This window comes from Triticum urartu, chromosome 4A (assembly GCF_056163025.1).
Source record: "Triticum urartu cultivar PI428250 chromosome 4A, HENAU_Tu73, whole genome shotgun sequence".
In the NCBI taxonomy this organism is placed as follows: Eukaryota; Viridiplantae; Streptophyta; class Magnoliopsida; order Poales; family Poaceae; genus Triticum; species Triticum urartu.
Genome location: NC_141876.1, coordinates 457,186,073 through 457,200,597, shown reverse-complemented (window position 1 = coordinate 457,200,597; position 14,525 = coordinate 457,186,073). Strand labels below are relative to the sequence as shown.

Sequence of the window (14,525 nt, the reverse complement as noted above, 5' to 3'; positions counted from 1 at the left end):
AATAACAAGCCATCTTCTTGGACGAAACTCCGCAGCCACGAGGCAGAACCTTGGCGGAACCAATCTAGGGCTCTGGTGGAGCTGTTCTGTCGGGGAAACTTCCCTCCCGGAGGGGGAAATCATCGCCATCGTCATCACCAACGCTCCTCTCATCGGGAGAGGGCAATCTCCATCAACATCTTCATCAGCACCATCTCCTCTCAAAACCCTAGTTCATCTGTTGTATCCAATTCTTGTCTCTAAGTCCGGGATTGGTGCTAGTAGGTTGCTAGTAGTGTTAATTACTCCTTATAGTTGATGCTAGTTGGTTTATTTGGTGGAAGATCATATGTTCAGATCCTATATGCATATTAATACCCCTCTGATTATGAACATGTCTATGCTTTGTGAGTAGTTACGTTTGTTCCTGAGGACATGGGAGAAGTCTTGCTATTAGTAGCCATGTAAATTTGGTATTCGTTCGATATTTTGATGAGATGTATGTTGTCTCTCCTCTAGTGGTGTTATGTGAACGTCGACTACATGACACTTCACCATTATTTGGGCCTAGAGGAAGGCATTGGGAAGTAATAAGTAGATGATGGGTTGCTAGAGTGACAGAAGCTTAAACCCTAGTTTATGCGTTGCTTCGTAAGGGGCTGATTTGGATCCATATGTTTCATGCTATGGTTAGGTTTACCTTAATACTTTTGTTGTAGTTGCGGATGCTTGCAATAGAGGTTAATCATAAGTGGGATGCTTGTCCAAGTAAGGACAGTACCCAAGCACCGGTCCACCCACATACTAAATTATCAAAGTACCGAACGCGAATCATATGAGCGTGATGAAAACTAGCTTGATGATATTCCCATGTGTCCTCGGGAGCGCTTTTCTCTATATAAGAGTTTGTCCAGGCTTGTCCTTTGCTAAAAAAAGGATTGGGCCACCTTGCTGCACTTTATTTACTTTTGTTAGTTGTTGCTCGTTACAAATTATCCTATCACAAAACTATCTGTTACCACTTGTTTCAGTACTTGCAGAGAATACCTTGCTGGAAACCGCTTATCATTTCCTTCTGCTCCTCGTTGGGTTCGACACTCTTACTTATCGAAAGGACTACGATAGATCCCCTATACTTGTGGGTCATCAAGCAACTCATTGAACGTGCAGTGGCGCTGTAGAAGCTGTGGTTGTGGCCGCGGTGGTGGCCATGGCGAAAAGCGCAAATGCCCTCTCGATACTAACGCCCATGGGGGAAGAGACAATCACAACGGCGATGCAAACTGTTACAAGTGTCAATACGATGGCATTGCCGGCCACTAGGCTCGGGACTTCCCGTAAGAAGAAGCGCGAGCAGGCCCAAGCCCTCCATGCTCAAGGCCGAGTCAACGTAGACGAAGACTCGGGCCTCCTGATGATCAAGGAGGTGTTATTGATAGTCACAACCGATGCTGGCGAGAACGCTGCCATGACAACAAAAATCGCTTCCATGGAAGCCATTCCAGTAGCGCCCGAAAACGCTGCCATGGCAGCAAAAAACACTTCCATGGCAACAAAACTGATGGTCGCCAACACCACTAAAGAGTGTGTCTTCCTCAATGATGAGTGTGTTGTGTCATTCTCCGGTGCTCCCTGGAGAATGTGCATGTTTCTTGGTACCTCGACACCGGTGCATCCAACCATATGACCGACGATGAGGCGATGTTCGTCGAAGTAGACAAGGGCTCCTCCGGTACTGTAAAGTTCCAGGACGGCTCCCTCATGGCGATTCGAGGGTGCAACACCGTCCTATTCACCACAGCTGGCGAGGAACACCGTGAACTGACTAGTGTGTACTAGATTCCCCGGCTGAAGAGCAACATCGTCTCCATCGGGCAGTTAGACAAGAATGCCTGCCCGACGCTCGTGGAAGGTGGGTACATGATGGTGCTCGGTCGCTAGCACCATGTCTTAGCCAGGGTGCCACGCTCGTGCAACCACCTCTACATCATTTGCCTACAAGTCACCAGGTCGGTCTACCTGGCGGCGCACGCCGTCGAGGCGGCATGGCGCTGGCATGCTCACTCCGGGCACAAGCACTTTGATGGCCTCAAGAGGCTGGCATAGCAGGGCAGGTCCATGGGTTGCCGCTGATCCAACATACAAAGCGGGTTTGTGACGCCTGCCTAGTCAGGAAGCAGCGGTGGATGACGTTCCCATAACAAGCGAAGTACATCACCAAAACGGAGCCGCTAGAGCTCCTCCACGGTGATCTGTGTGGCCCCATCTCGCCGCCAACTCTCGGCATCAAGAAATACTTCTTCCTCCTTGTTGATGAAAACAACATGTACATGTGGCTCTATTTGCTACGCAACAAGGACAAGGCGGCCTAGGCGATCCAACATTTCCAAGCACTCGCAGAGCACGAGACCAGGCGGAAGTTGCATACTTTCTCTGTCCCCGAGAAATGGGAAGGGAAAGGCCATCAGAACCAGATGGAAAATATTCAGTGGACAAATGGAAATTTTTGGGAACATCATTCAAAGACCATCCAACGCCATCCCTGTTTTTTTTCATTTGCCCATTTCCTGGGTAAAACCTCGTGTCCCTGTTACCATCGTGCTTAGGCCCTTTTCTTGGGATCCCTACCTCAAGATATGTCGGATTTACCTCTGTCACTAGTTCAGCACAACCATACAACAATAGTCTTTCAACATCTAGTGCTACAACACCTTACATACTTAACAATAGAACGACAAACAATTACTCAAATTCAGCACATATCTCCTTCGGCTTCTTGATCTTCTCCTTGGTGGCCTCCCTCTCTCTTAGTAGGTTAACAATCATGAACTCCAGCTTCTTCTCTTCCTTCAACTTGCCTCTCTTTCTATGCCTTGGCCCTGAGCACTTGGTGTATGCTTGTGGTTGAGCTATCAACCAGGTTCTTCTTCTCCAGCTTTGCCTTCAGATCACTCACAACCACCTGTTCATTGCTGAACTGCTCAGCCACCATTTTTGCAAAATCAACTTTGAGAATTTTGTGGTCATTCTCCACCTTTTTCTTGTCTCCTAGTATCTTGGAGTTCTCTTCTGCATTAACCACATTTGCTCTGAGCCACTCTCTGTTCTCATCATCATACATGGTCTATAACTTAGCTAGGCTCGTCTTAAGAGTTTCAGGCCACTCGGGATCAACCCGCTCCAAATAGGTGCACTTCAGTCCTTCCTATTATATCTAAAAAAATAAGCAAATTGCACTTCATCATGCCAAAAAGGTACACTATAGGATCTCACAAGTAATTTCATTGCTAAATCTACCAATTTGATACCACCAACCTTCTTCGTGCAGGCCAAAAACCTCGTGCCACTATCCACTGACTCAAATGCCACAAACTTCTCACAGGAGGATTTGTGCTGGCACACAGAACGCAGAACGCAGATCTGAAGCCACTCCGCTCCATTCCTTGCAGTACACCGTCCTAGGAAGCTGAAAGGAGACCAAATTGGCTTCAATCAATGTGTGTAAACAAAATCATATTTCCCCCAAATCCATAACCCTAGCCGCGTGAGAGGGAGAGGCCAGGACGAACTTGGCTGCTTATGGAGTCGTCGTTGGACGACGAGCCACTCGAAAGATCATCCTAGAAGACCATGGTTACCGCGGAGGCGCTTACCCGGCGACTAGGCAGTGGCAGCAGCAGCAACAGCAACAAAGTGGGGCAGAAGAGTCATGGTGATGGGTGAGATTGAAACGGACGGCGCACGCCCTTAATACCGTAGGGTACCTGACGCCCGCCTAACGGACGGAGCCTTCTGACGGCGTCTGTCCGCGGACGCCTCATCAGGCTGACAGGCGGGGCCAGCCTGTCAGAAACGTTGTCTTTGCGAGCTCAATTCGTCATAAGTGCACTTTGTTACTCATTAGGCGCAAAGGTGGTAGTTCGGTGTGAGTTGTCTGAAATGTGGTGGCAATCCGTTATCATAGCCTCATATGTGGTGGTCTTATACAATGTATGGTTTTTTGGCGATCAACAGGAAACTTTGAGATCTATTTCGAAGAATTTCCAACTCCTAGTTAGTGCTAACAAAATCTGAATCCTGAGTTGTTTCTGAGCAGAAAGTGCAGGCTGCGAAGCCACAGTCAAGTTATGATGCACAAACACAAACATTTTGTCTAACTTCAGAACCATAGCGCACGGTTAAGTTGAAGAATGCGACGAAGCCTCAGCGTCGCCTGGAAAATGAAATTTGACCTGAAGCTCTGGATATAAACTGACCTAAGAATACATTGTTTCTCATGGGTCCTTACCCTATTGAAGTTGCTCTTACACAAACCAAATCATTCATCAACATGATATACATTGCCCGATTCTCAAACCATCCTTTTCCAATTTCATCCCAATTTGGACACCAGCAGGCAAGAGATACTACCCAATTACAAGCCGCACATTGTGAAGGGGAAAACTTGTGATTCAATTCAAATGGGAGACAGTAAAGGTACAAGGAATTGTACAAACAAGGAGTGAGATGTGAGGATAGGAGGCACAACCATATCGCAACTGCCACTAGGCGGTGCCGTCGCCGGCGCCGGATTCCTCCTCGAGCTTGCGCACGTAGGCCGAGAGCACGGCGACGACGTCCCTGGCGGGCGCCTGCAGCGTGGTGACGAGGGAGGTGGCCGGCCCATTGAGGGCGCCGAGCAGCTTGGAGTAGACCTCGGCGCGGCTGGGCATGGTCTCGAGCGACTTGAACTCGGCGGGCGCGTAGTACTTGCCCTCGAACACCGCCCCGATGAAGTCGTTGGTCTCCTCGACGCGCTCCTCCTTCTGGAAGGCGCGGTAGGGCTTGAGCGCGACGGGGACCTCCTCCGTGTGGACGAAGAGCCAGGCGTTCATGCCCTTCATGCACGGCTTGAGTGCCTCCCAGGGGGTGCCCTCGATGGCCTTCCCCACCAGCGTGTTCTTCGCCACCAGGAGGTGGCACGACTCCGGCAGCGCGTCGCGGATGCCCTGGAACTGCTTCACCGTCAGGCCCTCGTAGCGGATGCCGGCCAGGAGGTAGCACCCCTCCAGCTGCTCGCGGACCACGGCGACCGTGTCCTCCTTGCGCCCGCGGGAGATGGCGGCGCGGATGGTGGAGCGGCGCAGAGGGCGGGGGCACCGCGGGGCCGCGGCTAGGGTTTGGAACGCCGGGAGGGGCCGCGCGGTCGGGAGGAAGGAGGTCTCCATTTTTCTGGGGCGGGCGGGCGGGCGCGCCGGGCGGGGGTTGGGTTGGGGAGAAACGGCGAGGAAGATAGAGTGGAGTGGAAAAAGCTTATCTATGGAGAAGACGATGGGTGGTTTCTTCCGTGGACACGGTGCACGTGGACCTTTGGATTATGTTTTCATTTCCTTTGAGGGGTTCCTTTGGATTATGTGTGACCGCATATTCAGCGAGGAAGATACACCGTTGTGTTCTTCGTATTCTTACTTTTTTTATTAAGATTATTACTCCTTCCTATTGAAAATGTGGTCCGATACAGTTCTCTTTTTATTATTTTCTGTTGTTTGCTGTACTGTCATGATTGAAAATTAATAGATTGAAAGTTTTCTTTAAAAAATATATTAATTTTGAATAAGTTTATAAAAAATTATCGATATTTACAATACCAAATACATACATTAGGGCATCTCCAACGCTGACCCAAAAAATGAACACCGCATCCATCCGCGGAGCCGGCCATCCAATGTTAACCACATACATTTCAAATTAGATTTAAAATAACCAGAGGAAATTCACGCAAACCGGATGATATTCATACAAATCGGAATACATTCAGTACATTTTAAACATTTTTCAATAAGAAAGGGGGAGGAACGGACCTAAACCTAGACTACGGCGGCGTCCGGCGTCCAAATCCTTGTTGTTCCCTTCATCTGCCGTCTTCATGAGCAGCAACGACGACAAAACCCGTGAAGTGAAGGTGTGATTGCCGGCAAGGAAGAGTAGAACATGGTAAACGGACCGGCCCACATAAGACAAAAGGCCTTGTTGCCTCCCATGCCCTACTCATCCTCGCGTGCGAGTCCGCGACCTGTCCGTCGGCGGTGGGCGTGAGGTCCATAATGAAAATGGAGGGGATGACCATGTCATCGTCCCACCGGTGTGGCCAAACAGTGTTTGGCGGGGCATAGGACACGCAGTTGGCGGCGTTCTTGTCCACAATTGCCTGCACAGCCAGCGCCACTTCCACGAGCGGCGGCTTGAGCACGGGCGGCCTCGTAGAGCGCCCGCTGCTCGACGACGAAGTTGGGGTTCACCGCGGCTATGTCCATCACGACCTTCTCGCCCGCGCACTCGCTTTAGATTTGACACTCTGCCAACTGGTGCATCTCGAGAGGAACGGGTTGTAACATTGTTCGTCCTACGCCTGCTGGACCACCGACATAGGCGCGCGGCAGTGGTGTTGTTGTCAGAGACCTCGAGGGAGCTGGCCGGCATGCCGACCTCGATCCGCATGTGTAACACCCCGGATGTAATTTACCTTATTTGTATTCCAACTCTTGCCTTTTCCGGCACTAAGTTATGTTATTTTCTCATTGTTGGGTTTTTGTCTCCGTGTGTTTTGTCTTTGTCATGCATCTCATATCATGTCATCATGTGCATTGCATTTGCATACACGTTCGTCTCATGTATCCGAGCATTTTCCCCGTTGTCCGTTTTGCATTCCGGCGCTCCTATGTCCTCCGGTGGTTCTTTCTACCTCTTTTCGTGTGCGGGTGTTAAACGTTTTCGGATTGGACCGAGACTTGTCATGCGGCCTTGGTTTACTACCGGTAGACCGCCTGTCAAATTTCGTGCCATTTGGACTTCGTTTGATACTCCAACGGTTAACCGAGGGACCGAAAAGGCCTCGTGTGTGTTGCAGCCCAACACCCCTCCAAAGTGGCCCAAAACCCACCTAAACCCCTTCCATCATCTAGAGCGTTTGATCACAATCGCGTGGCCAAAAACCGCACCTCATTTGGAGCTTCCTAGCTCCCTCTACCTCTATAAATAGGTCCCTCCCCGAAAATCTCGGATCTCCTCTTCCAAACCCTAGCAAAACCCGCTCCTCTGCCGCGCCGGACATGTCCGCCCCTGGCCGGACAACCGCCGCCGCCAGCCGTAGCCACTGAGAAGCCGCCACCTGTCCCGCCCAGCGCCCGTCTCCGCCGCGGCCCGGGAAGCCCGGATCGGGCCCCCGCGAGCCCGAAGCCGCTGCCGCCTGGCTCCTCGCCCGCGCCGCCCGAGTCTCTCACTGCGCCGCCCTTCGTCCGCCGCGCCGGCGAGCGCTGCCCTGCTCCAGCAGCACAAGTCCCGCGCCGTCGTGGCCTCCTCGCCGCCCGGAGCTCCGGCGAGCTCCTCCGCCGGCCTCCACCGCCCTGGCTTCCTCTCCTTCCTCCTCCGACGTCCCGCAGCTCAGGCGAGCACGAACCCCGGCCAGTGAACCTCGGGAGGCGAGCAGCTACAGTGCACGTCCCAGATCTGGATATGAAGTTTCGAGGGGTTGACTTTTTCGTCCCTAAACCCTAGCATTTTTACATTCTTCCACATGCCATAACTTCCTCATCGTAGCTCCGATTCGTACGTGTAGCATATCAAAATGTTCGTCTCGACGAGTACATCATTTCATCTCATTGCATCATTTTCATTTGAGTTCATATTAATGCCCGAAATGTTGTTGGAAGAGGGCTATGTGAGGATTGTTTCAGATCTGTTTCAGCAAATGCACTTTTGTCATTTTTGCCATGATTAATGTGTGCATGCTATGATCCTGAGCTCTACATGTGTTTTGAAGAATGCCATGTCATCTTTACAGAGGTGTATGCCATGTATTTTTGTGATCTTTGTGGTGACTAGCACAAGCATGCAAAGTAGCTTACTCAATGATGCTGATTTCAGGGACTTAGAATTTCATCAAGTCCTTGCCCTGTCATTACTTTTATGCCATATGTTCATGTTGTTTCCTAGTGATCCGTGCCTCTTTTGAGCATGATCAGTAAGGATGTTTTGTAGATAATATTGTGCTATATCCATCCATGTCTTTGTTTGAAATTATAGAGCACCGTAGCTTGAGTCGATCGAGCTCTACTTTTGCTATAAAATGTTCTTGGCAGATTCTTAACATGTTTAGCGATTTTGCCGAGCTTGTTGTAGTTGATCCGTGCATGCTATGTTGTTGTTCTTGCCATGTCTAGCTTCTATGCCATGTCTATTTGCTGGGTGTATACTTAGTTTGTCATTCAATGCCTCATAGTGAGTGCATCGAGCTCGTAAACATGCCTACTTGTTAACTGTTTTGCATGCTCCAGTTTTTCACTAAGTCTGAATCTGTTTTCGTTAATTTCTATGTTCACATGCTTGCAATTGTATCTTCTGATCCCTTTTGGCTCATGGTCACTAAGGGTCTTTTGTTATATGCTTTGAGTAGCTTCATGCCATGCCTTGCTTTGCCATGATATGTTCCTGTAGCATGTAGTTATCGTGCTCTAAACATTGCTTCCTGATGATAAATTCCTGACATGCTGTTAATTTCACTAAGTCTGAAACCAGTAATCTTTTGCACTTTTGCCATGCTTGTTTGAGCTTGCTATTGAGTGAATTAGCCGTAGCTCATTGTTCATCTTTTGTCAAGCATCATGACTGGATACCTGCCATGTATTTTGTTGCTATGTTTGAGTGCTGTAGCATGTTGTTCTTGATGCATTTAGAAGGCTACTTGCTGTTAATCGCAGACCGGTGCCATATTTGTTTTGCTTGCCATTTCCAAACCGTGCATCTGATTCCGGTGATCTTTATATCGATTTCAACCGAAATCACCTCACCTTTCCAGTGGCACTCTTGGATTTCCAAGTTGAGGCCAGGTTCATTCATTCCTTTGCAAATCATGCATGTGCATCACATATCACATCCCGCATATCATACCATGTTTGCATCATGTTGCTTGAGCATTGCACGTGGTTGATTATGTTCCTTTTTGCTTGTTGTTCTTGATTGGGTAGAGTCGGGAGACGAGTACATGATCGAGGAGCCCATTGAGTACGCTTACGAGGATCAAGGCAACTCTGAGAACTTTGCAGGCAAGATGACCATACCCTCGAAATCACTTCTATCTTTGCTTGCTAGATGCTCGCTCTTTTGCTATGCCTATGCTACGATACCTACCACTTGCTTATCATGCCTCTCCAATTTCCATGTCAAACCTCTAACCCACCATGTCCTAGCAAACCGTTGTTTGGCTATGTTACCGCTTTGCTCAGCCCCCTCTTATAGCATTGCTAGTTGCAGGTGAAGTTTGGAGATTGTTCCTAGTTGGAACATGTTTATTGTTGGGATATCACAATATTATCTTGTTTATCTTAATGCACCTATATACTTGGTAAAGGGTGGAAGGCTCGGCCTTATGCCTGGTGTTTGTTCCACTCTTGCCGCCCTAGTTTCCGTCATATCGGTGTTATGTTTCCGGATTTTTGCGTTCCTTACACGGTTGGGTTATAATGGGAACCCCTTGACAGTTCGCCTTGAATAAAACTCTTCCAGCATGGCCCAACATTGGTTTTACCTTTCGCCACCTAGTATTTTTCCCTTGGGTTTCGCTGACTCAAGGGTCATCTTTATTTTAACCCCCCCTGGGGCCAGTGCTTCTCTAAGTGTTGGTCCAACTGAGCGATGTCCGGGCTACCAGGGGCAACTCTGGGCTGGCCTACCCGACATCGGGCTCATCTGAGTGTGCCCTAAGAACGAGATATTTGCAGCTCCTATCGGGATTTGTCGGCACATTCGGGCGGCTTTGCTGGTTTAGTTTTACCATTGTCGAAATGTCTTGTAACCGGGATGCCGAGTCTGATCGGATTGTCTTGGGAGAAGGAATATCCTTCGTTGACCGTGAGAGCTTGTGATGGGCTAATTTGGGACACCCCTGCAGGAATTTGAACTTTCGAAAGCCGTGCCCGCGGTTATGGGCAGATGGAAATTTGTTGATGTCCGGTTGTAGATAACGTGAAACTTAACTTAATTAAAATGCATCAACCGTGTGTGTAACCGTGATGGTCTCTTCTCGGCGGAGTCCGGGAAGTGAACACGGTGTTGGAGTAATGCTTGACGTAGGTTGTTCTAGGATCACTTCGTGATCATAGTTTGTCGCGCGTGCCTTTGCCTTCTCTTCTCGCTCTCTTTTGCGCATATGTTAGCCACCATATATGCTAGTCGCTTGCTGCAGCTCCACCTCATACCTTTGCCTTACCTATAAGCTTAAATAGTCTTGATCGTGAGGGTGTGAGATTGCTGAGTCCCTGTGACTCACAGATTACTTCCAAAACCAGATGTAGGGACCGATGATACCGCTCCAGGTGATTCAACTGGGCTCAAGTGGCATTTTGATGAGGACTCAGCACGATACTACGTGTCTTTCCCAGATGATCAGTAGTGGTGCCCAGTTGGGGCGATCGGGGACTATGCCGCTTTTGGGGGTTGATCTTCATTTTGGTTCCGTAGTTGGACCTTGAGTGCATTTGGATGAATGTAATGTTATTTATGCATTTGTGTGACGTGGCAAGTGTAAGCCAACTATGTACCTTTTCCCTTATTGTATTACATGGGTTGTTGTGAAGATTACCTCACTTGCGACATTGCTTTCAATGCGGTTATGCCTCTAAGTCGTGCTTCGACACGTGGGAGATATAGCCGCATCGAGGGCGTCAGAAGTTGGTAATCAGAGCCTTCCCCGATCTTAGGAGCCCCCTGCTTGATCGAATCGTTGGCGTTGTGGAGTCTAGAAAAATGTTTTGAGTCATTTAGGATTATATATATATCGGAGAGTAGGACTTCTTTTTACTCCTCAGTCCCTTCGTCGCTCTGGTGAGGCCTCCTGACGTAGAGTTTTGACTCTTCTCTTCTCAAATTTCACTAAAAAATAATTTAGGAACACGCGGGTATCTGGGAATCGTTCCGATGGTTTTGTGACGAGGACATTGTTCTTGGTGCCTCCTGACATTTAGGGGTTGTGGCAGTGTCCCGGGGAGTTGAGCTCCGAGGTGTTGTCGTCACAATTTTATCGTTGAGATTCTGGAATACCTAAGTTTCGTCGACATCGAAAACCTCTTTTATGCAGTTGTTGGTGAGATAACCTCGATGCCACCCAGTACTGGGGCGGGAGTTCGGGAGTATTGCCATAACTCGTATAACGGATGCTTTTCGAAGGTTGAGGTAAATGATTTCCGAAGGTTTCTTGGTTATGTGTTGAAGGATGGATACAGCTGGATGTAGGATTTGCTAGCTTTGGGTGAGATATTATGCTTCCCCTGTATCCCCAACACCTGATTGCATAACCAGAAAGGTTTGGGAGTTTCATAGGTGGAAATTCTTGTAGCTCTAGTTCTTCTTTCGTGGATATTTGGTTTGTGATTGGGTAATCCTCACCAAGTATTTGTTCTTGTCCGTACCTTGTTGTTTTATTCTTCTACCTCTATCTAAGTGGCTTGTCAAGTTATGGAAATGTGACCATTTCAATTGGAATGCATTCGTTCATTTTGTTCGGATGTGAAGACTATATGTTGCAATTTCTATCCGTTGGATTCAGCTTCAATATATGTCTGTCAAGATGCTAACGGATGTCACCCTCTCCAGGATGGCTCCTCCAACGCGCACGACTCCGAATCCTGATCCGCCACCACCACCTCCACCTCCGGAGGCATGGCAAGCTGTGATGGCCTCTACCAATGCAAACACGCAGCTGATCATGCAAATTCTGCAAGAGCGCAACCAAGGGAATCATGGCCATGGCAACAATCAGAATCAGTTTGCTACACTCAACCAGTTCCTTGCTAACCAGCCAAAGACCTTCAGCAACTGTGTCGAGGCCTCAGGCGCTGATGATTGGCTCGTGGATATCTGCAAGCATTTCGAGTGCAGCAATATCAGGCCTGAGGACTTTGTCAAGTTTGCCTCCTTCCAACTCAAAGACCAAGCTGCAGAATGGTTTCAGCAATACAAAGATTCCAGAGGAGGCCGTGCGATTACCTAGGATGAATTCCGTCAAGACTTCAAAGCTCATCACATTCCTCAGAGTGTTGTTGAAAGCAAGCGCGAGGAATTCCGCAACCTGAAGCAAGGCAGCTTGTCTGTTTACCAGTATAACATTCTGTTCCAGAGGCTCGCTCGTTTTGCCAAGCAAGACATCCCTGACGAGAAGAGCATGATTTATCAGTTCAGGGGTGGCCTCAGAGAAGATCTCCAACTAGCTCTCATCCTTTTTGAGCCAAAGAAGTACGATGAGTTCTACAATATGGCAATCAAGCAAGAGACTGCTCAACTCAAGTGCGATGCTTCCAAGAAGCGATTCAGAGATGCAACTCCTTCTTCCTCAACTCAAGTGGCTTCTAAGCAGCAAAAGTATTGGCTGCCTCCTCCTCCATTCCGTCAGCCTTATCAGCAGAAGAGCAAAGGTGGCAGTGGATCTTCCCACCCACCCAACCCAGGCTTTCAGAACAAGACTTCGTCTCAAGCTACAAGATCAAGTGCTCCGTGTCACCGTCCGCTCTCGGAGGTCACGTGCAACAAGTGTCAGCAGAAGGGTCACTATGCCAACAAATGCTTCAATCAGAGGCGTTTTCCTCCTCCTCCTGTGAGATCTGCCAGTACCGCAGTGGTCAAGCATAACCCCAAGTCTGCTAAGGTCAACTTGATGAATGCAGCTCAGGAAGAGGACTCGTCAGATGTCATTATGGGTAACCTTCCTGTTAACGATATTCCTGTAAAAGTTCTTTTTGACACTGGTGCATCGCATTGTTTCATCTCGAGACCATTTGTATCTAAGCATGAGTTGCCTTTACAAGATTTGCCTAGGCAGTTATCAGTTGTTTCTCCGGGTAAATTCATGAATCCAAGCGCTATGATCCCGGATGTTACTATCATGTTGGGCGACTATAAGTTTCTATCCTCTCCAGTGGTCCTTGGTAACTCGGATATCGATCTTATTCTTGGAATGGACTGGCTTTCTAAGCACAAGGCTCATCTTGATTGTGCTGACAAGCAGATTCAATTGACTCATTCGTCTGAGGATGTAATTGTCTTTGCCGCAAGGGATGATACCATCCGTTTGTTTTCTCTCAATGAGAAGGGCGAGCTAGATGCCATCTCTCAGATACTGGTCATTTGCGAATATCAGGATGTCTTTCCAGAAGAGCTTCCAGGAATGCCTCCGCACCGGCCAGTTGAATTCGTCATCGATCTTGAGCCTGGCACGGAACCTGTTTGCAAACGTCCTTACAAGCTTGGACCTGAAGAGTTGAAGGAGCTGAAGAAGCAACTCGATATTCAAGAGCGTATGGGTCTCATCCGACCTAGTTCTTCTCCGTGGGGTTGTGGAGTTCTTTTTGTGAAGAAGAAGGATGGAACGGACCGACTCTGTGTCGACTACCGTGTAGGGGAACGTAGTAATTTCAAAAAATTTCCTACGCACACGCAAGATCATGGTGATGCATAGCAACGAGAGGGGAGAGTGTTGTCTACGTACCCTCGTAGACCAATAGCGGAAGCGTTATAACAACGCGGTTGATGTAGTCGTACGTCTTCACGGCCCGACCGATCAAGCACCGAAACTACGGCACCTCCGAGTTCTAGCACACGTTCAGCTCGATGACGATCCCCGGACTCTGATCCAGCAAAGTGTCGGGGAAGAGTTCCGTCAGCACGACGGCGTGGTGACGATATTGATGTTCTACCGTCGCAGGGCTTCGCCTAAGCACCGCTACAATATTATCGAGGAGTATGGTGGAAGGGGGCACCGCACACGGCTAAGAAAACGATCACCAGGATCAACTTATGTGTCTATGGGGTGCCCCCTGCCCCCGTATATAAAGAAGAGGAGGAGGGGAGGGCCGGCCCTCTCTATGGCGCGCCCTAGGGGAGTCCTACTCCCACCGGGAGTAGGATTCCCCCTTTCCTAGTACAACTAGGAGTCCTTCCAAGTAGTAGGAGTAGGAGACAAGGAAGGGGAAGAGGGAAGAGAAGGAAGGAGGGGGCGCCGCCCCTCCCCCTAGTCCAATTCGGACTAGTCAATGGGGGGCGCGCGGCCTGCCTCTCCCTCTCCCCTAAAGCCCAATAAGGCCCATATACTTCTTCCCCCGTATTCTCGTAACTCTCCGGTACTCCAAAAAGTACCCGAACCACTCGGAACCTTTCCGATGTCTGAATATACTCGTCCAATATATCGATCTTTACGTCTCGACCATTTCGAGACTCCTCGTCATGTCCCCGATCTCATCTGGGACTCCGAACTCCTTCGGTACATCAAAACTCATAAACTCATAATATAACTGTCATTGAAACCTTAAGTGTGCGGACCCTACGGGTTCGAGAACAATGTAGACATGACCGAGACACGTCTCTAGTCAATAACCAATAGCGGAACCTGGATGCTCATATTGGCTCCCACATATTCTACGAAGATCTTTATCGGTCAGACCGCATAACAACATACGTTGTTCCCTTTGTCGTCGGTATGTTACTTGCCCGAGATTTGATCGTCGGTATCTCAATACCTAGTT

At 48.9% G+C, this 14,525-nt stretch overlaps 1 protein-coding gene across 1 annotated transcript; it reads right to left on the bottom strand.

Annotated features, from left to right (window-relative positions):
• Nucleotides 1-4,283: 4,283 nt before the first annotated feature.
• LOC125552038 (large ribosomal subunit protein uL10c) lies at nt 4,284-5,227 on the bottom strand. Its single transcript, XM_048715489.2, has one exon. The coding sequence runs from the start codon at nt 5,184-5,186 to the stop codon at nt 4,524-4,526; it is 663 nt and encodes a 220-aa protein (XP_048571446.1). The 5' UTR covers nt 5,187-5,227; the 3' UTR covers nt 4,284-4,523.
• Nucleotides 5,228-14,525: the final 9,298 nt, after the last annotated feature.